This window comes from Plecotus auritus (assembly GCF_963455305.1).
Source record: "Plecotus auritus genome assembly, chromosome: 5".
Classification (NCBI taxonomy): domain Eukaryota; kingdom Metazoa; phylum Chordata; class Mammalia; order Chiroptera; family Vespertilionidae; genus Plecotus; species Plecotus auritus.
In genome coordinates, this window is record NC_137776.1 from 57,002,098 (window position 1) to 57,025,539 (window position 23,442).

Here is a 23,442-nt window from a genome sequence, read left to right on the forward strand (position 1 = left end):
AAAAACTAAGAAAATGAGGCTTAAGCTGAGATTGAACAAAATTTAGTAAGAAATAGTGTGGGCAGGGTGGTGGTGTGGTGGACTAGAGAGAGCACACAGCAGGTGGGAAGGTCTGGGTCAGGAAGCAGATTGTCTCAGAAAGTTCAGTGTGGCTGAATCAGAAGGGGAGTGGGGAAAGAAATGGGCGTGAGGCTGAGAGAGTGGCAAGGACCAGACTGTACAGTGAGCCTTGAGGGCCCTAGTAAGTACTTACTATTTTGAATGTTAAAGTGAGAACAGTAGGGCAGCTTGGAAGGATTTTTTGAAAGATTTGTTTATTCCATTGTTGCTGTGGTTTTTGGAGGTCATGCAGCCCTCATATAAATTCCTATCAGTTATTAAAAAGACTAGATGTAGGCATATCTAGAATAGTTGTAGCTCAAGCTCTGAAGGAATGTTATTGAAGAAAAGTACTTGGGCCATTGAGAGGTCTTGAAAGAGTCAGTGGACATAGTAGAGAATTGTAATAGGAAAGATTCTGCCTTGACATCTGTCAAAAGTGTGGGAGGCAGAGAAGGTAAGGCCTGAAGTTCTAGAGCCATGGATACCTTATATATGTTTTTACATATGTAAGATCTGCTAGTTACTCAAAGATCTGATTTCTAAGTCTCAGGTTGGAATCATGGACACATTCTAATATGAAATATATTAGCTATTATGAAAATAAATTCTCTCTGCATTTCTGAGAACTTTCTGTTGTTTCCATCTATTTTCAAAAACAGAGAAAGTCCTTATATTTCCCTGTTTTGTGTTATTTGCTCTGTGTGTAAATGTTTGTAATATGTCTGCAAAGAAACTTATGAAAACCCTAAGCTTGGACCTGGCTGGGATGGCATACCATATTGTTCTTTCATCTAAAGGATCTATTTTTTCTCTTTTTATTTTATACTCAATACATAGAAGCTATTTTCAAAATGTATGAAGCCCTGGGGTTTTCAGGTGATCTCTTCTAAGCATTAATTTTTATCAGGATATTTTCGTCAGCTTTGCTGAAGGGGCAGATTATTCAGCGATTCCCCCACCTTTTTTGATGCCACCTGCCATTCTTTAGGATAATTAATAAGTCTGAGCTCTGAGTGGAAAGAAAAGTAAATCCTCCATTTGGAAGTAATATTGAGATGAGTCTTGATTCTGCTCCTTGGACCTATTTGACCTTAGGAAATCACAGAACATTTTTGAGCTTTTATTAACTCATCTTACATCAAATATAATTATAACAATTGTGCAGGGTCATGTTGAGGCTGAAAAGGGGTACTATAACATATGTAAAGTACTATTCCTAGAATTTAGTAGATGCTCAAAATAAAGTACCTTATCACATATGTTCGTTATGTGGGTTAGAAAATACTTTGATATAATCTCATTAAACCTCAAACCACTCCTATGAGAGGTAGGACAGGTATTTTTGTCCCCATTTAGAAAGGAGAAACTAAAGCTCAGCAGCAGGCTGGTACCATGGAAAGGATGAGGCAGGCCATAGAATGTCTGGTCTGTACTCCTATAAATGGAGCCCTTTGGAGGTGGAGTAGGCAAAGAAAGTTTCTTTCACTTAGCATTGTCTTATTTCTAGTCTAACTTCATACTATAGCAGAACAACATGGCTGAGAATATCCTGGATTTATGGATCTTGGCCCCAAAGATATATATTTTATTATTTCAAAAAACACCAGGTGGGTTAGGAGTGGACCAGGTACAGAGTTAAACCATAAACTAAAATATTTATAACTGTGTTCCAAATTATAGTTAGAAAACAAATATGTATTAACTATTTTATTCATTATGTAATCAATATGGCAAGACATTTTTAAAAGGACAGGTATCTCCAATAATATTTGGCATAAATTGTAAAAATTGTAAAAATATATAAAGTAAATCTTATAAAGGTCATGTGCAGGACCTCCAACCTTGTGAGGAAGAGATATCCTATCTAATAAAAGAGTGATATGCAAGTTAACCATCACTCCACTACACCCACAAGCCATGCCCACCAGCCACGCCCACCAGCCAATCAGGAGCGAATATGCAAATAAACCCAACCAAGATGGGTACAGCCACAGAGAGCAGGAGGGAGGCTTGGGTTTCCCCGGCAATGGAGGAAGCCAAGCTTTCCGCCTGCCCTTGCCAGCCTAGGCCTCCACTCAAGGCTACAAAGTTTCATGATAGAAGATACATAAATCCAAACAGAAATGGCAGCAGCCATGGAGCTGGAAAGAGCAGGAGGCTAGGGTTGCCCCGGTGATGGAGGAAGCCAAGCTTTCCGCACACCCTGGCCCCCACCCATGCACCAGGCCTCTATCCTATCTAATAAAAGAGTAATATGCAAATTGACCATCACTCCAACACACAAGATGGCTGCCCCCATGTGGTCAAAGATAGCTGCCCCCATGTGGACACAATATGGCTGCCACAAGATGGCCAGCAGGGGAGGGCAGTTGGGAGGGACCAGGTCTGCAAGGGAGGGCAGTTGGGGGCGATCAAGCCTGCAGGGGAAAGCAGTTAGGGGTGACCAAGCTGGCAGAGAAGGGAAGTTGGGGGCAACCAGGCCTGCAGGGAAAGGCAGTTGGGAGGGACCCAGGCCTGCAGGGGAGGGCAGTTAGGGGTGACCAGGCCTGCAGGGGAGGGCAGTTAGGGGAAAACAGGTTGGCAGGGGAGCAGTTATGCATCAATCAGGCTGGCAGGGGAGTTGTTAGGCGGTGATCAGGCTGGCAGGCAGAAGTGGTTAGGGGCAATCAGGAAGGCAGGCAGGCGAGCAGTTGGGAGCCAGCAGTCCTGGATTGTGAGAGGGATGTCCGACTGCCCGTTTAAGCCCAATCCTGGTGGGATCGGGCTTAAATAGGCAGTCGGACATCCCTCGAGGGGTCCCACATTTGAGAGTGTGCAGGCTGGACTGAGGGACACACATCCCCGTGCATGAATTTCGTGCACCGGTCCTCTAGTTTTTCATATTCCTGAAACTAGATCCCAGAGTAATTCTGAGAATAAGGCATATTAGAGACAGTGAGGGGTGGAACAAAAATACTACCTGCTTTTACCTCCCCACTGGGAATCCTAACTAAGGAAGCATGTGGGAGGAAGGAAGCAGTAAATGGCTTGGAGAGCTGCTCGGTGACCTGCCGGGTAGAACTTCAGGTCCAATCCATTGGTCAGGGACTACTAAACGTAGGGCCCTGTGAACGTGTGCCTGGTTTTTGAAATTGGCATATGCTCTCTAACGTCTTTGTAGAATGATAAAAATGATTTAATCTGCTAGATTAGAATAATTATGTTAGACATTTGCCTAGGCACATACATATGCTATGGTTCAGGTTAAATCATTTGAATATACAGAAGACCTGCCTCCAATCCTTACCCAGCTTTGTCATGAATTCAAATAATGATTACCATAGGTGACTACTGCATAGTAGTGGTGCCCAAAAGAACACTGTTAATATTATTCATTAGGAGCAATACTCTCTTTCTTGTTAAAGTAGATTAGTAACATATTGCCTGAATCTGTTATATCATGTGGTAAACATTCTGTTTTTTTAGGTAACTAATGATTAGAATTCTCCAAGTTAGTCATTCTGCTAATTTACCTAAGATAACGCAGCCCAACACCATTGTTTAATGGGAAAATTATGAGCATATTCTGAAAATTTGGTAAAAGCATATTTCTATAGGATAAAAGGAAATTTAAGTGTAAAATAGAAAATATATGGCAAGTTTCTTGTGGAAGTAACATAACAAAGGAGAAAGAGCACTATAGTAGACCCATGAATACATCTATGTACAGACATATGTGTGTGTATAATGCACATATACGCTTCTACTAGCTATTGCATATTTATGCATATCTATCTGATATGCATATAGCTGCCACATGCATAACATGAGGCACTTTGTTTTCTAGTTTAAAAGTTTGATTTTTACATTTTATAGATGCAGGAAACTAAGTGTTTGATGACTTACCCAAAGCCATACATGCTGATAGAATTATATTTGAATCCAGGTCTATTTGACCCTGAAGCCTCTGCACGTGCAGCTAGCTAGAATGTGCTTCCTCTAGATGCAGCTCTGTGCCATTTCCATCAGCATAGCCAGATGAAAGCGACGGCTCCAGAACAACGAAGTAATCTACATTTCACTGTGCGGGCTTCCTAGCTTCCCCTTCCAGGACCCCTCTCCTGTACGGTATCACCCCGCAAAACACCCAGCAGACCTGCCCTCAGATCACGGTAACTACACCAGCAATCTCCAGATTCCTATTTCCCACAGCTGTGTCTAACCCTGGCCTGGGATGACTTCCTTCACTTAGCTCTGTTCCCTCAGGGCCCTGGTTTCTTTTCAAAGCCACTGTACTGTGTCAGTGAGGACAATGACAGAATGTGTCATTCCATTCCTGGGAGTACAGGACAATGATAGAATGTGTCAGTCCATTCCTGGGAGTACAGTGACATTTTAACAGTGAGGTTCTGAAAGTACTAAGAAATCTGGTATAAAAATGGCGAGTTCATAGAAAAGACACTCTTTTGGAGAATCAGATTTATAAGTGGACATTAGTCACCTATCCTTCCTTGTCAGGCCTATCTCTTGTTAATAATATTTCTCATCCATAAATGAATTCCAAAGAGGAAAAATAAGTGTTTTACCCTAAAAGATTTATTTTATACATCACAGGTATCACATACTATTGTAGCCAACGTTCTTTCCTGAGTTGGGCGGATGTGATAACCACTGCCTTTAGGAAACAGATGCATTGCTCCTTCCTGAGTCCGCACCTCTGCTACTGGAAATCTCAGCAGAGAGTTCTCAGAGGCTGCATGCTTGGACAGGACGTTTGAAAAAGCTCAAAGAAGGCTCTGGCTATTTAGAGTTTATGTTCTAAAACATCAAAAGCAGATATTCTAAATAAATAAAATGAGGGGAAAAATCCCACTTTCCTGTTTTTCACCTATACTGATGAACTTAACTCCAATAGAAAACTACTAAAAGAAAAAAGAAACCAAAAAAAACCTAGAGACAGCAATATAAGCAAATAAAACGTAAGTTTGGATTAAATTCTTCTGTTAATTTTATCCAAAGTAATTTTTAGTGACTCTGGTCATAAGATAGAAATGTTAATGCAAAAAAAAAAAAAAATAACAATAACCTTTAGGAATATAAGTGCTTAGAATATTGGACTTTAGTCTCTTTAGCCAGGGTTCCTATGATCACTTACCTGAGGGACTTTGGACAAGTTACTTAACTTCTCTATATCTGTTTTCTTAAAATGGGGATAATGAGCCCAGCCAATGTGGCTGAGTGGTTGAGCCTTTGACCCAGAAACCAAGAGGTCACTGGTTTGATTCTGGTTGCCAGCTCAATCCCCCAGTAGGGGGCATGCAGAAGGCAGCTGATGGATGATGTTCCTCTGTCATTGATGTTTCTATTTCTCTATCCCTCTCCCTTACTCTCTCTCTCTAAAAAACCAATAAAAACATGTTTTTTAAAAAGTGGGGATAATAAAAGTATTCAACCTAACAGGATTATTATAAAAGTAAATTAATTAATGTAGGTAAAAGCACCCAGAATAGGATCTGGTGTAAATGAATTCAAATTAGGTGTTAGTTATCATTATTATTACTATTGTTACTAGACTAGAAATTTCGGTAATCCAAAGACTGTATATGCACTTTTTCTTTTTTCACATTTTTAAAAACACCAGTATAAAATGCCAATAATTCTGACTTATAATGGTGAATTGTTTGGCTTAAAATACACTCTTCACCAAACACTATGTTTTACTGCCACTTCCCCTCCCCACACCCATGTGTGCGTTGTAAGCCATCTTGTTTATGTAAATGGCTACAGAGTGATTAGATAAACATTATAATTAAATGTCCTCATCCAGAAGTCATTGCTTTTGTCAAGGCTAATGGGGGTGATCAGTCTTCTTTACAAGAGAAAAGCCTGTGGCTGTCTTCTAGAAAACATAATTTGGTAGAACTGCCTTCAACATTATTACTAATTTTAGTCCCTGGGTTACAAATGATCTCCTTTGTCTTTGTAGTTATTATCAGTACCTTCCTGTGTGTGCTGAACAGTAATGGTTTGTGATTCTTTTTTTTTTTGAAAGTCTTTTTATTGACTAAATTAACCCCTAGAGTGCTTTGTGGCAAGTTAGGTGTTAATATGTGGCATAAAGTCAGAGAATTATGATCTATCTGTAGAAGCCAAATGTGTTTTTATGTCTATACGTTTACCTATTTCAAAAATATTTTGAATTGCCGAAATAATAAAACCATACTATAGGATATTTATAAAATAAAGAACAAAAAGAAAATCAGTTTTTCTACCAGTTACTGTGATTTTTGAGATATTTCTTTCAGTAGTTCTTATTATGTTTTCAACATATTTATGAGCATACAGTGTTTTCTAGCCCCATCAGTGGGCTTTGAGAAGCAGTGTGACATGATCTGACTTGGGCTGTAAGAGAATAATTCTGGCTGCTTCATAGAGAACAGTCTGTGGAAGAGCAAGTGTAAAATCAGGGACACCAGTTGGAAGGCAATTGTAATAATCTAGACAAGAGATGATGGAGAAAGAGAGGGTGGTAAGTAGTGTTTAAATTTTATATAGAGAGCCATTATATCTGTTAAGAAGTCTGGGTGTGTCAGAGAGTATTCAAAAATAAATTCATGGTTTTTTTCATCTGAACAGCTGAAAGGATGGGATGGCCATTAACAGGGGAACAACTTCAGAGAGTTTGCTCTTAAAGTCCAAACATAAATAGAACTAAACTATAAGCTTTTACTCCGTATACTAGCTTTCTGAAGCTGCTATACCAAAACACCACCGACTGGGTGGCTTAAAAAATCAAAATTTAGTTTCTTACAGCTCTGGAGGATGTAAGTCTGTGATCAAAGTGTCATCAGGTTGATTTCCTCAGAGGCCTCTCTTTGGCTTGCATATACTGCCCTCTTGCTGTGTCCTCGCATGTTCCTTTTAATGTGCCTGTGCATTCTGGTGTCTCTTTCTGTGTCCAAATTTCCTCTTCTTTTAAGGACACCAGTCAGATTTGATTAGGATCCACCCATATGACCTCATTTAACCTCAATTATCTCTAAAGGCCCTGTCTCTGAATATAATCACAATCTAAGTTACAAGGGTTAGATCTTCCACATACAAATTTTGGTGGAACACAATTCAACCCATAACACCAAGTGATATGATTTCACAGTGAGTAAGGACCACCTCTCTTACTCCCTAAAGTCTGCTTTATAATTGAAAATAAAATTATACCATAGGTGCTTCATTCTTTTAAACACAAAAATGAAATGTTTTGAAAGAAATAAAACTAGTCTCCTAGTAATCATTTTCAGAGAAAGTTCTTATAGACTATGAAGACACCAGGTAGGTACCTATGCAATGAAGGTATGAGCAATATAATGGGGTGACTAGAAGCAGCAGAACTGGCCACACCACATACTTCACTGAAAGTAAGTAATAAACATTCATTTACAGAACATATTTTGTTACCCTTCATAATATTTGAATAGTCTTACAAAGAAAATATCTATAAAAGACAGTTTTTTTGGTAATATATAAATACTGTTTTGCCTGAAACTGAGAGCTATTACAATAGAATGTTTTTACAAAGTGAACTTCGTCCTTTACTGGATATATATACCTTTTCACTTGATATTTTCCTGTTTGTTAAATAATAAATGTAAAGTATATAAATGGAACACCTTATATTATCAAAACCTGAAATTTTAAACAGAAAAATATGCTAAGCTAACTTGGCTAGTTCTACAAATATCAAGTAGAAATAGTGTTCAAAGAAATTAACATGTAATATTATAAGTAGCAATTATTACTCTTTTTTTTCATTTACATGGGTATTAAGGATATAAAAATCCAGTGGAATTTTTGGAAGAAAAGAATAATATTATTTTTCTCAACTCCTTAACTAGATTCAAGCCTGCTTTAAAGGAGAAAAAGTAACAATTTTATCTCCCATAGTCCCAGCATACTATAGAGTACTAGAGGCCTAGTGCATGAATTCGTGCATGGGTGAGGGCTAGCCGGCCGGCCCCAATTGGGGCCAATCAGAGTTGGGACTGGCTGGGGGGAGGGGCTGAGGGTGGTTGGCCAGCCAGCCCCACCCCCTCGTCAAACTCCTGGTTGAACTCCCGGTCGAGGGGACAATTTGCATATTAGCCTTTTATTATATAGGATAGTAATGCTTAATGCATATTGATTAATTGAATATGTTGTAATAAAATAGACATCACCTGACCAATCATGTTTGACAAGTAAAGATAACTGCACTCTTTTACAGTATCTTTATCACTACACTTAAAGATTTCAACTAGAAATTTTGAATAAACTGAGAGGTTATGAGAATCTTAATGTGGGATAAAAATATACAAACTGAATTCATAAAATTAGTTCTGACTGAACATTTAGACAGGGTGCCAACATGGTGGAGAAGTCATCTGGAAGAGAGGCAGGACTGCAACCTACAGCAGAACCCCAAAGTTGATCAGAGATGTTGGGAGAAAGATGATGAAAGGGAGGTTATCTTGGCTCATTGACCTGTTGGTCCTCAATAATCAAAAACTAAAGGATAAAACTCAGATTTAGGTAAACCCCTGTATTTCAACGTTTTAAAATCATTTTTTTCTACATATACTCGACTAAATTTATCCAGAATTGCTTGCAACATAACTTTATAATTGTATTTTTATGTGTTTACTTTTGTAATATATGTGTGACTCCACTTGATTAATCTCCATAATGCTGGGCCCATTACTATATGGTAGGCACACCTTTGTACCCCCTACACTAGCAAAGTGCTTGGTACACATCACCAATGAACACGTTCATTTATACTTTTACATTTCTGAAACGCTTCTTACGATGCACATTTAATATAGAATTTTTTTCTCCATTAAAAATCTGACATCTTAGAATCCAATAAATATTAATAAGCACTCAAAAAGTCATTATTCAATAAATTTCTGGAAACCCATCTTATTGTTGATTCTTAATCCAAACACTTGCTATCTTTGTTTTCCCTTTCTGCTTTTGAACTAAATTCTGGTTTTAATGATAGTCTTACCTCCAGTAGCCATAGTATCCAGTATAAGTTCATTATTTACCTGTTTTATCCTCACTATTCCTAATGGGTTATGAGCCTTTGTGTACGAGATTAATGTCTCTTCATCTTTCTGCCTCCACAGAGCCAGTGGGATGGTAGATACCAGTAAGCCTTTGTTAAGTGCCTTTTAACAATGTTACTTCTCAGATCTATTCCATCTACTATTTTCTTTCTCTGTAACTATAGATTTGCAAACCTGAAATAGATTTATCTTCCATACTTTCTTGTCAAGTAGCTATGAAAGAGCAGAAATTTGCAAGAACATCCATATTAGAAGGAGAGTACTAAGCAGAAATTGGTGATTTCTTCATTAAGATGCATTAAATGGCCACAGGTGTTGTGTTTGTTTATCAACTGCACAGTATTTCAATTTGTTGAGATGTGATGACCATTCTCAGAGATAACAATTCATAAAAGGCTAATTTTATTTCTTCCAAAAGTTTTATTTTATATATAAAAGAATGAAGCACCTGAGGTATAAATTTTTTCAATTATAAAAGCAGGAAATGTTTTGCCCACATTTCCCAATAAATGTTTGTTTAATATATATGTCAGCCTGTGCAACTGAAAAAATGGTATCCCTCATCTTTGCCTTTCTGAGACCTATTATAATATAATTTGCCTACAAGTGGTGGGATCTTCCAGCTTCTTAATAGTTCTTCCAACTGTTGAAATTTTAAAACGTATTTAAAGCACTGTTTCTCAACCACTGATACACATGCTTTCAGGAAAAAAGCAGACAAAATTTAAATAGGCAACTGAGTTGTTTTTTAAAATCAAGTATTCATAATAAAATGTTTTTTAAAAAATTCCACTGGATTTTTATATCCTTAAAACCAATGTAAATGAAAAAAATTATGAGTAATAATTGCTACTTATAATATTGTATGTTAACTTATTTGAACACAATTTCTACTCGATATTTGTAGAACTAGCCAAGTTCAGTTAGCTTAGCAAATTTTTCTGTTTAAAAATTTAGTTTGTGATAATGTAAGTTTATGTACTTTACATTTATTATTTAACAAACAGGATTTTATAGAGGGCTATGGGCTGGGGAAAAAAACAACAAATGATAGAAAAAAGATCAAAATCCAAAATAAATCCTTCCCATAACCTAGCAATTATATCATACTTTCTAATAGCTCTGTAATTATTCAACTCCTGTATGTTAATAAATTAGAATAATAGACCCTGCTCTTTGTTTTGATCCAAACAACTAAAAAGAGTTAATACAGCCCCAATCTTTCCTTAGTTAGCCATCTTTGAGAGCTTTAGATTATTATAATAGAGTTGAAGAAACATTTCATCTTTCATAAGCAGAGTGCTTCATTCTATTTTTACCATTTCTTAAAATCAAGGCAACCTAGAAAAAGTTATTTCCACAAACTCATTACTTATTGCTAACTTGAAAAATTTAGCTTGATCATCTGGTGTAATGTATATATTCTTGAAATTAAATTGATTATCTTGACACTTGCTCTTGGCACAATGAAAGAAAAGCTCATAGCTTCAAATATAAGGTCTACATATTATTACCACATTATAAGATTAGGATGCCAGAGGTACTACGAGAGTCTTAACAAAATCAAAGACATTTTATTATTTGGTTGGTAAAACTATTACTTTAAGGAAATCTAAGTATAAGAAGCCCAAGTATAAAGAATATCTTTGAAAAGTAAATGAGGCCCTTTTTTCCATATCTTACACCTAAGCAAAATATGTGCATGCATAGACATGTTAATTTTGCAAAGACTGCGCTCAGATGTACTGCATCCTAGCTTTGACATTTTCTAGGAATCTTATATAATAAAAGCCTAATATGCTAAGTGTCCAGTTGTCTGGTCGTCCATTCAACCAATCAAAGCGTAATATGCTAATGATATGCTAAGGCTGCTCAACTGCTCGCTATGATGTGCACTGACCACCAGGAGGCAGATGCTCCAACCGGTAGGTTAGCTGCTGCTGGAGTCCAGCTGATCCGGACTGAGCAAGATGGGCTGGACACACCCTGGAGCCCTCCTGCAGTCCCTCCCCAGCTGGCCAACCTCCCACATCCCTCCCCAGCCCCATCTGTGCACCGGTGGGGTCCCTCAGCCTGGCCTGTGCCCTCTCGCAGTCTGGGACCCCTCAGGGGATGTCAGAGAGCCAGTTTTGGCCCGATCCCACAGGCCAGGCCAAGGGACTTCACTGGTGCACGAATTCACACACTAGGCCTCTAGTTTGTCTCATAAAAACTGTGCAAGCATGAGACCAGCAACATCAGTAGAAAACTGTAGGGTAGCATGAGCATAATGACACTTAAAACTGATTGGGTCATGGTGACAAGAACAAAAGACCACTAAAAGTGTCATGTGAACTTCATAAAACACAAAATGTTTTATACAAAAGGTGAGATTATACAATACATTAAAGTAACCACTATTGTTACCAATAACTGATTTATTTTTTTAATGCACATGACTAAAAGTATGCTAATAAACATATGCATTGTATACATAGCAAAAAAAAATTAGTTTTGCTTTTCCAAAGAGCAAGTAATGGCAATACCTCATCAGAGTCATGTACTCAAAGTGAGTGGTGCAGGAAACCATTGAATCATGGTGAGAAACTAAATGGAAGACAAGTACAGTAGTCGCATTTCCCAAGGTGATTGTTATTCTCTGTGTTTCTCTTACACCCATTTCAGGTCCAGGAGACACTAAAACTTCATGACCCATTAGGATGGATCAATCTTCCCATACCTTCCAAACCCCTAATTTTGGTTGAGAAGGGCATTTGGTCAATGGAACACAGTGATTAGCTCACATTTCTGCATACTGGCAACTTTATAGTCTGAAGTTTCATACTTATATCTACCATTTACATGCCCTATTCATCTTGTTTTCTGCACAAAAAATATATTTTTGTCTTCTTCATTCCTGATGAGATTTTTCTGTGATAACTTTACATTCATACATTGCCAGTTGTGGACCAATATTTCCCATTGTTATGCCTTCAGCAAAAAATATACATGGTAACCAAGAGCGAACATAGAGAAAATCTGCAAGTATACTGATAAGCACCATTATAGACTAGCAGCTGAGTGACCAAGGTTGCCAAGAAAGCAGTTTCTACTCCAAGGCCATAACCAGTGAGAGTCGCATAACATTGGACCACTCTCTCTTAAATTTATGTGGTTCTCTTAGATACCGTCAATGCAGGGAAATAATAAGCCAATCACTGCTGAAGCTGTGCCACAGCACCGTGGCACCCACCATGCTGAAGAAAAGAAGCTTGCAATCATATCAGGTAGGAAAAGCATCATGTCTCTCTGAATCTGAAGTAAATTTAACACTAATGCCAGAAATACTCCAATAAAAAAACAGCACTACTCCTCGAATCATCAAATTTACACTCCAGCTAGTCACAGAGATATAAGGACCACATTTTTTGGGCCCAGGTGACTCTATCTCTCCTTCTGCTATGGCTTCATAAGTTCAATAAGCCAGCAGGAAAGAAAAAAAAAAGGCGTCCCAGATGAAAAGACTTGTCTGTGAATCAAAGCAGATTGGCATTTCAACAGAACGGCATCTTGCCCTGAAATAGGACCCACCAGAAATCCCCCGCCTCCACCATCTTCTGGGACATGTGTCCTCATTTTTAAACACATAGTTCTTTCCCTTTCTCTTTTTAAAAATACATTTTTTTATTGATTTCAGAGAGGAAGGGAGAGGGAGAGAGAGAGAGAAATATCAATGATGAGAGAATCATTGATTGGCTGCCTCCTGCACACCCCCTACTGGAGATCAAGCCCACAACCCAGGCATGTGCCCTGACCCAGAATCGAACCGTGACCTCCTGGTTCATAGGTTGACACTCAACCACTGAGCCATGCAGGCTGGGCACATAGCTCTTTTCTATCACAAATTATCACTCATAATCTCATTGCTCTCTTCAACAGGCACTGTTTTTCACTTTCTTTGACATCATACTTAGGCATACTTTCTCCTTTTCTTTACCTCCTATGCTCTTCTTAATTTTTTGCAAACTGGCTTCCAGTCATGCCTCTCCTCTCCATCCAATACTGTTTTTTATTGATTTCATACTGAATCTCTCTAAAGATTTCTTAAAACAATATTTTCCCTTGCATTCTACAACCTCATATTATTCATGTTTTGTGGGTTGTTTTTTGTGGGATTTGTTTTTGTTTTTGTTTTTTGCTGTTGTTTTGTCCTTTTCTGCTGCCTCTTTCTAATATTTTATCTATTGGTTACAAGTTTTTCATCCTTCTAGCTTCAAGCTGTAACCATTATCCAGGGCTCAGTCCTTGCGTCTCTGATCCTTTTCCTTTCTAGACTAGGGGATTTTAAACTGTGGTCCTCAGTCTGAAGCACCTTAGAAACTGCCACTAAGCTGGAAGGGTAGACAATTGCTGCCTCCACACAACTTCAAACAGAATTTCTTTGCTTTTACCTATTTTATTTGCTCCATGTTTTCTTTGCAGAGCTTATTTTTATTCATCAGTATACTGAAAATTATATTAGTAATAACACTCTGATTTCTTGTTTACCATTATCTATATGACTTTGGACAGATATTGCAAAGCATTAATGAATTGCTTGCATCCAGGCCTGTGCCATTCCCTCCATCTGAACCACTCTGCTGTCCTATTCTTCAGCACCTTTCTAACTCTTACTGATTTTTTTAATCTTCTATATCATTTCATCCAGGAAATCTCTGAACCCAAAATTTGACTTAGGTGCTCTTCTGATAAGGTTCCATGGCATCCTGTACCAATCCCTTAACACAGCACTTATTTCATTGTGATGTCTGTTTGTCTGCTTTCCCATATTAAACTGGAAGCTCATTGAGAACAGAATATTATTCATGATATCCTTAGCACCTATCATAGCATATAGCAAATGGTAGGTTTGAAGAGATGAGTATATACCCTAGCAAAAATATCCAAATTAGGGGGCACTGCTCTTTTTGAAACTGAAGATAAATGAAAAGGCAAGTATCGCTGTTATCACTCACTCTAATCAAACTGCTCTTCCCATCTGCCTGCTTTCAGAGTGTCCCTGACACCTCCTCCTTCATCCATTTTTGAAACCTATTCATAACTCATCACTATTTGCTTTTATTAGAAAAGTTATTTTGTTTCCACTCTGATTTTCTTGTCCAAAAAACAGAAGTATACTGATTAAAGTGATCTTGAAAAAGTAAAGTACTAAAAATCATGTTAGCCAAAACCGGTTTGGCTCAGTGGATAGAGCATCGGCCTGCGGACTGAAAGGTCCCGGGTTCGATTCCGGTCAAGGGCATGTACCTTGGTTGCGGGCACATCCTCAGTGGGAGGTCTGCAGGAGGCAGCTGATCGATGTTTCTCTCGCATCGATGTTTCTAGCTCTCTATCCCTCTCCCTTCCTCTCTGTGAAATATCAATAAAATATATTTTTAAAAAAAATCATGTTATTTTCCAAAAGGAAAGATAAAAGTCACATGATCTCACATGATCATATCAATAGATGTAGAAAAAGCATTTGACAAAATCCAGCACCCATTTATGATAAAAACTTTCAACAAAGTGGAAATAGAGGGAACATATTTCAACGTAATAAAAGTCATATATATATGACAAACACACAGCTAACATCATACTCAACAACAACAACAAAAAAAACCTACATGTATAAGGAACCAAAAAAGACCCCAAATAGCCACAGAAATCTAAAGAAAGAAGAACAAAGTTGGAGGTACCACACACTATCTAATATCAAACTATACTACAAGGCTATAACAATCAAAACAGCCTGGTACTGGCATAAAAATAGACAAATAGATCAAAGGGACAGAATAAAGAACGCAGAAATAAACCCACACCTACATGATCAATTAATATATAACAAAGGAGGTAAGAACATACAATGGGGTAAAAAACAGTTTATTCAATAAATAGTGTTGGGAAATTGCACAGATATGAGCCAAAAAAAATGAAAGTAGACCACATCGTACATGATACACAAGAATAAACTCAAAATGGGTTAAAGACTTAAATGTGTTAGGTTCAAAATCCTAAAAATCCTAAAAGAAAACATAGACAGTAAAATGTCAGACATTTCTCTAGCAATATTTTGTCTAATATATCTCCTCAGGCAAGGGAAACAAAAGAAAAAATAAGCAAATGGGGGTACATCAAACTAAAGAGGTTTTGCACAGCAAAGAAAACCATAAAAAAAGACAACCTGCTGAATAAGGGAAGATATTCACCAATGATATATCCAATAAGGGGTTAATATCCAAAATTTATAAAGAACACATACAACTCAACAGCAAAAAAACAAACCAATTAAAAAATGGCCAGAGGATCTGAATAGACACTTCTCCAAAGTGTCTATACAGATGGCCAATAGACATATGAAAAGATGCTCAATGTCACTAATCATCAAAGAAATGCAAATTAAAACCATGATGAGATATCACCTCACACCTGTCAGAATGGTAAATCAACAAACAAGTGTTGGTGAGAATGTAGAGGAAAGGGAACCCTTGTGCACTGTCGGTGGGAATGCAGATTGGTGCAGCCACTGTGGAAAACAGTATGGAGGTTCCTCAAAACATTAAAAATTGAACTGCCTTCTGACTCAGCAATTCCACTTCTGGGAATTTATCCAAAGAAACCCAAAACACGAATTCAAAAGCATATATGCACCCCTATGTTCATTGCAGCATTATTTTCAATACCAAAAATATGAAAGTTACCTGTGCCCATCAATAAATATGTGGATAAAAAAAGTGATGGTACATATATACAATGGAATATTACTTGGACATAAAGAATAATGAAATCTTACTTTTTGTGACAGCCTGGATGGACCTAGAGGGTATTATGCTAAATAAAATAAGTCAGATAGAGAAAGACAAATACCATATAATTTCACTTATATGTGAAATCTAAAGAACAAAATAAATGAAAAAAAAACAAAAACAAAATATAAACACACTCATAGATATGGAAAACAGACTGATAGTGCCAGAGACAATGAGGGTTGGGGTTTGGGTGAAAAGGTAAAGGGATTAAAAAGTACAAATTAATAATTACAAAAACATCACGGGGATGTAACGCACAGCATGGGGAATATAGTCAATAATATTATAATAACTACATATGGTGCCAGTTAGGTACTTGAAATATTGAGGAAATTACTTTGTAAAGTATACGATTGTCTAACCACTGTGCTGTAAAACTGAAGCTAATACAAAATATTGGATATAAATTCTAATTTAAAAAAAAATTACTAAATAAATAAAAATCATGTTATTTTTAACATCTTTCTTTACAAAATCATACATTGCACTATTTTGGTCTAATTTCAACAATTTCAAATTATTCTAATAACAAAGGTAATATATCTTCAAAACATTTGAGGCCATATCTAAGCAGTTAGTAAGAGCACTGGTGGTGGATGCAGAGGATATAACTGCCCCATAAAAACATATTGCTTCAAATGCTTGCTATATAAAAATGTACACACAAATGCAACAAAAATATTCAAATTAAGTACAAGAAAGGGCAAATATAATGTCCACATACAGTATATAAACATGGTCTTAGAAAAATTCTAAACTACTGGCCGACTAAAACTAGAAAGATCAATAGGTCCAATCCTATTTTTAACCCTAAACTGTATATTAACTTCAAAAGGCAATACCTGAGTACTTCTATCATAAATGTCACATGATGCAAAAGCAATATTATATATCAATTCAATGATTTTTGTTTATCTTTTTATTGGCCCAATAGAATATCTTTTACCGTATTGCTCTAAATCTGAAATCTTATATTTTCAGTTTCCTTTGAATTATAGTAAATTGAAAAGGCTCTAAAGAAAAACAAAAATCATATGTATTTTGCAAAAACAAAATGCCTATATAGCAAAATTGACCTTGGTTCACTATCTAGTTAATAGGGAATTTCTGACAAATAAAACTCCAAAAAGATATTCTAGGCAGAGTTGTTATATTGAGAACGTAAGTATCTGATGAGTGGCTCATTAGATGACTTTTAAAATCCTGTTCCACTTTGAGAGTGCAGGATTTAGGTCATGAATCAATTTAAGGCACTCTGCTGAGTGAGTTCCTCACATTCCTTATAACAATAGCAATATTTGTTAAAAGGAAAGCCCCACAGCCAACAGGGGAAATAGTACTTACGAGTATTGTGTTAGCAGTTCCAAATCATTATGCATGTTGATTGGATATGCTTCACTGAGTTCAAACAACTTCTCTAGAGCTTCATAAATGAAAATGATGCAAATAAGAGAAGCAAAAGCTTCTTCAGTAAACCGGGTGATATAGCAAACAAGGGAGCTTGCATCAGTGGCCACGAGTATGATGCATAGTGTTGCAGTCCAAAGTCCAATACTGGCTCTTAAAGAGAGGTATGACAGCTCATATTCTCTAGGAGGAGAAAAGGAATAGCAGAAAGAAGGTCATTTTACAGCTTGCCACCATTTTAAACAGATGGAAATAAGTCCAATTCATGACGTGAAAGTAAATAGCTTCACATCCCATGAGTATCCAAACTCAAGACGTTGTCTAAAGGGAACACTAAGGGTATAAAACTAATGGGGGCTCTCAGGGTTGAGAACTGAATATAATTTTTTACAAAAATCACAAAACATTATACACAAATCTTTTTGTTTTCCTTTATTTTCATGGAGAGGCAAAAATGGCACACTGAATCAAATCAGCCACTTCCACCTCTCCCAGAAGACCTCCAAACGTGATGTTGGGAGAAAAATACATACAGTAGAGAAATAGAAAGGGGCTAAGACCAAACATACATAACACTTACTTGCAAAATTTAAACAAAATCTTTTCAAACACCAATACTGGTCCTGTACTGCCTAATATGGTAAGAGGCTGTCCACCAAAGAGAGAGTAGGCTATCCCAGTCATGGATGCTCCAAAGAGAGATTCGATTGCACTCTGTGTAGAGATATAAATTATTTCATTATCTAAGCTACACAGGTACCCATTATAACTGGGGAGAAATGTTTAAAATACAGGGCATATTATTTTTCCTTTGCAATGAAAATCCTAGCAACCTTGGGCAAGATGTGGGATAGGAGAATAAAAAAAAGATGCAGGCAGTCGGCCAAAAATAAATGGTAGTGAATAGGGATGTGTCTTCTCCACCTTCCTTACCTTGCTTTTCTTTTGCTCACTAAAAGTTTACATACTTTGTGATATGTGAATGGACAGAAGCATGGCTTATATACATGGGAGTGGATCTCTAGTGAGGGAAGAATCACAGCCTAAAACAAGCCTAGAATGGAGGCCAGAGATGAGATCAGAAGCTTTGTGTAAGACTCAGAAGTAATTGTTTTTGAGATAGTCCCACTCCCAGATTACCAGTTCCACTACCATCCAGGAAATTCATATGAAGTTATCTGCCAAACCAAACATCAAAAATCTCCTCATAAAGGGATCCAAAATTAAACGCTCACTTATCTAACTGGAATCTTAAAAATGGATTAATTTCAAAGTTCAGAGAAAAGCATAATACGTACTATACGACCTTCAGTGGCTTCTCCCAGCAGTCCTCCAAATGTGATGACAGGAGACATACACGCGCAGTAGAGAAACAGAAAAGATGCTAAGCACTGCAGGCTGAAAGCATCTCTGAAGTCACTCCAGAAGTATGGAGCTTTTCTTTTGATATCTAAAATAAGTCCCCCAAAAATCCTAAGACAGGGGGGGAAACACAACAGTGAAATCCAAATATAAAAGACATACAAAGCAAAGTGCCCATTAGCTTTGTTGCCAGGTCCCAGTATAGGTTTTCCATCAGCTGAGATGAGACTCAACATGAACCTGATGCATTGCATTATCATGATCTACAGGGATAGCTTTGCACCACTATGTTTCCTCAATTCCTAGCCAAATATTATATCAACGGCCAAAAAATAAATAAATAAACAAACAAAAAAACCCAGGTTCTCTCAAACAAGGTTCAGAGCTGTTCATCAGTCCAATTTCAAATAATGAGATTTAGAATTACTCCAAAATTTCTGTGCCATTTCTACATCAACCTACTCTTAATCTCAGGGCTGCTACTTGGAATTGTTGGCAGTATTTTCTGATTTTTTGAATTTTGTTTAGCTAGCAGAAAATTCTGGAGGGAGGGTAAACTAGTTAGCTACTCTCTCTGCCAAACACACACACCAACACCCTCCCCAGATGTTGTTCCAGGCAGGCATCTAAATGGCCTTTGAATGAGACAGATAGCTTCCACAGTTGTTTTCAATGTCAGGCAAAGGCAACTAGGAGGAGGACCTTATGACCATAAAGTTGAACCCATTATTGCCTAAATATATTCCAATTTCTGTCATTCACAAGACAATAATAACCTTATTTGGTATAAATTCAGTTTTTAAAATATATTCAAAGCCAAATTGAAACACTTGAAAGAGCCTTGGAGGGTGAGGGAAGATAGTATTAAATTGTGACATGTTGCCTAAAGTTTGAAGAGTAAATGTTTTTTATCTATTAGGAATTAGAATACTAATGAGCAGGTATTCTCATTTTTTGAACATTTAGTAATCATATGCAGACTTAACACTTGACTACTGAAACGTCTTTGTGCTCCATGGAATAAAGATACCATATTAAAATTAGTAAGACTATGGTTAAGTTCCTACATGGAGGTTAAAAAAAATACCTATTACGTTCCATTATACTGCCAGTATGCTGAATACACTTAAATTATGGGAAAATATTAAATTTTTATTATTTATTTTCTAAATAGGAATATTCATTTGCAATCTAATAATAACCTCAAAAATGACTGTGCGCTTGAGAAATAAAGTTACTTTGCCTTAAAAAATGTACATCTTCAGTATAACTGAAAATGTTGAGTATTATTTTTAATTTTCCTGATCTGACTGACATGCACTCAATAGTAACATATTATTAACTTTATCACTATTATGTGAGTGATAGAAACACTATGTTTTCCCAGTGATTACTTCAATCAAAGGGATATGGAGTAGGAGATGTTGAGAGGGTAAATTTTAAATTGAAAATAAAAAGGACATTTGAAACTCAGAAACTCTTGCAGAGAACCTGTGAAGTTCACAGACACAAAAATCCTTTTAGGTTCCTCTACCTGTGTTTTGTAAAACAAATACATATTATTTTTATTTGGGGAGGGGGGGTCATTTCTGAATGATTTGGTAACTTGTCAAAGTCACAATTCAAAGTAGATTTAATTTATTAGTCTATTCATTCATTTATAATTTATATCCCACCTAACCCCCCCAAAATTGAGGTGGTTATGAAATATTAATTAGTAGTTAATATTTATAGGTTTGATAGTACTTTTAATTAGACCATTGTACTTATTAGAGCATACATTAGTCTAAATAGCTCTTATATTACTGTGTAATAAATGTGCTTTTAGCAGCAAGAATCTAAATCCGGAAGTGGGAGGTCATTACAGAGAACAGTGCAAGAGCAGCCCAGATGGACACCAGCAACTCCAGGAGAGCAGATGAGTAATGGATACTTCAAGCCATGTCAGCAACAGAATCTGTGGAAGAACTCTGGAGAAGCGAAGACACCGGATATGGGTGACCTGGGAGGATTTAGGAAGCAGTAAGGAAAAGTGAACTTTGAAAAAAGTCTAAGCTATGTGGCACGTTATACCTGAGAGAGAGAAAAATATAACCACCAAAAATAAAAAGGCAGCATTTGAAAATATGAAAGCAAGCAGAAGGAGTAACAATGCTTCCAGTAAAGGGAAAAGGAAAGAATTGTTTGAACCATCTCAAATTAGGTATGGAGCCTGAGGAAGACGTTAAAGGACATTTCCTCAGAGACAAACAAAGATCAAGGGAAAAAACAGAGGAGAATTAAAATGCACAGAGTTGTAGAAACTGGAAAGTCAGCTTAGAAAACACAGGAAAGCAGTTCAGGAAATGGCCTTGAGGGGAAGGGAGCACCAATCCTGCAAAGCCTTTGCAATTGCCTTCAATTATAATGGAGGCTGTGTGCACATATTCTCTGAAGAGAGACCCACCCAAGGGTATCTGATTTTCTGCTCACACATTGCTTGGAGAGAGACAAGCTGTCAAAAAACCATAAAGAACCATTTTAAGAAATAAATTGAAGCTTTCATCTCATCAAAAATGTGTGATTAGAAAAATAAATCATATAGCTCTTTCAGATTATGACTGTAAAAGTAAAAAATGCTATCATATACATCCTCTACTTTCATGTAATGAGATAGAGTCTACAAGACTGTTCTCTTGGTATTTATTTTTATTTCTATCGTAAACTTGAAGCTTTCAACGGGTTCTTTTGGAAGGGGCAACTGACAGTTTTCTTATTCATTCTAAGAATCTGTGAATGCATTTTATACACAGCAAAATGAAAGACTGGGTAAGTTAAAATGCAATGATGCAAACACTGTTTTGACTTAATGGTAATGGCAATCATTGGTAACTACAGAGAAATAAAATTAATTGGCATTTTTAAATCCGCCCCCCCCCCAAAGAATTCATATTCAAAGTATTTTTAAAAATGAGATCTCAAAGCAGCAATTTCTAACACACAAGAACAGTATATCATTTGGTCTTCGAAGTCCCATACAGGTGCTTTTCACTAACCTTCCTGTTCGCTGGAGTTCAGGTCCACTATGTCCTCCGTGGGGCTCTGCTTCCCCATGAGCTGCTGTTCCATTTGGTACAGCAGGAATCTTCCTCTTCTCCTGTTGGAAGTGTTTTGGTTTTTAAATATCAGGTGCTAGTTATAAATACCCAAACCAAAATGTTTCCCTTGAGACAATATGCATAATAGCTAAGACCCAGACATCATTATTTATTTGCTGCAGGACCTCCAGCAAGTTATCTAGTTTCCTAAAGCTTTACACCCATTAATGTGCCCGTGAGAATTAAATGGGTTTTGGACATTTATTCATTCTTTCATCTAATACTTATCGAGTGCCTAGTGAATGTCATTTATGGTTATGGATACTAGAGATGCAAAGGTGAGCAAGAAAAAGCATTCTATTAGTGAAGACAAATAATTAATCTATAATGCCAGGTAGAGATAAAGCTCTGAAGTTAGAGAAAGGGACAGAAAGACCAGGGCCAGGGTAGGTTGGGGTGAGGTGGTGTTAATATGGTGTTAGTATGCCTGGCATAGTTCAACTGTTCAATAAACATTAACTATTATCATTAGCTATTTTTAAACTGTATTTTCCTCTTTGATTCTGGCTATCTTCCTACTCTAAGAATGATTTATTATATGGTCCTTTCTTACTCATATAGAGATCCAAGACTATTGAGCTAATGACAAATTAACTGAGGTTTATACAAGTGCTATTTTCCCATAGGTCTGTCTATTCCACCTACTTTTGTCAGTGACAGAGATTTTTGAAAATCATAAAAATATACTGATGATCTTAGAGCACACCAATATATTCAAAAGTGCCTAAAGAATTGTAAAAAATATGCTAAGTGGTTTAATTAAAATGTTTACCTGACTGCCATTCCAAAATCATGTAAACATGTAAACATGTTCTTCATGTTTAGTGTGAAGTGAATTATCGAAGGATCTGATGTACAATGGACATTTAGAGAAAATAGTACAGGGTTAAAACATGAGAAAAATAGGTTTTTACATGAACAAAATATAGGAAAGTTTGTTGCTTAATATTTTTACAATTTCCCAGAAACATGAATAGATACAATGAACTGAAGTGAAAAGATAAAAGAAAGGATTCCTGTAAACTAATAAAGGAAATGCCTTTACTGGTAATTAGCATACATTAGTCAAGGGCTTTAAGATTAACCCTCAGCCCTGGCCAAATGACTCAGTTGATTAGAGTATCTTCCTGATATGCAAAGGTTACAGGTTAGAGCCCCAGTCAGGGCACATGCAAGAATCAACCAATGGATGCATAGATAAATGGAACAATGAACTGATGTTTCTCTCTTTCTCTCTCTTCCCCGCCCCTCCCTCTCTCCTTCTAAAATCAATTTAAAAAAAAAAAAAAGAGTGACCCGCTCAACCACCTAGGAAAACATTTCTTAGCTTCCACAAGTCTCAGAAAACAAGTGATATTATTCAGTCTTCTGTGGAAGTATCCTTTACTAGACAAGTTAACTCACTGTTTTACAATGGAAAAGGCTATACACCAAGAAGGCAATGACAAACTATGAAGAATATTTGCCAGTCTACAGAGCCCTTTCCTCAAGAAGTGTTCCTTTGTAGTAAGGGGGGCGGAAATA

General features: G+C 36.9%; 1 protein-coding gene and 1 pseudogene across 15 annotated transcripts in view; both read right to left on the reverse strand.

Annotated features, from left to right (window-relative positions):
• The window catches only part of SLC4A10 (solute carrier family 4 member 10), a 276,790-nt gene that overhangs the window by 62,566 nt on the left and 190,782 nt on the right, over positions 1 to 23,442 (reverse strand). For all 14 annotated transcript variants that reach the window (XM_080668207.1, XM_080668214.1, XM_080668208.1 and 11 more), the window contains 4 exons: positions 21,817 to 21,917; positions 18,718 to 18,892; positions 18,000 to 18,133; positions 17,357 to 17,602 (listed from right to left, as the gene is read on the reverse strand). In XM_080668207.1, coding sequence (XP_080524333.1) covers positions 17,357 to 17,602; positions 18,000 to 18,133; positions 18,718 to 18,892; positions 21,817 to 21,917 — 656 coding nt within the window. The remainder of the gene's footprint in view (positions 1 to 17,356; positions 17,603 to 17,999; positions 18,134 to 18,717; positions 18,893 to 21,816; positions 21,918 to 23,442) is intronic.
• Positions 12,076 to 12,733, reverse strand: LOC308249526 (insulin-induced gene 2 protein-like; annotated as a pseudogene). Its single transcript has 2 exons — positions 12,724 to 12,733; positions 12,076 to 12,629 (listed from the first exon to the last, which is right to left on the reverse strand). The product of its transcript is annotated as an insulin-induced gene 2 protein-like (transcript).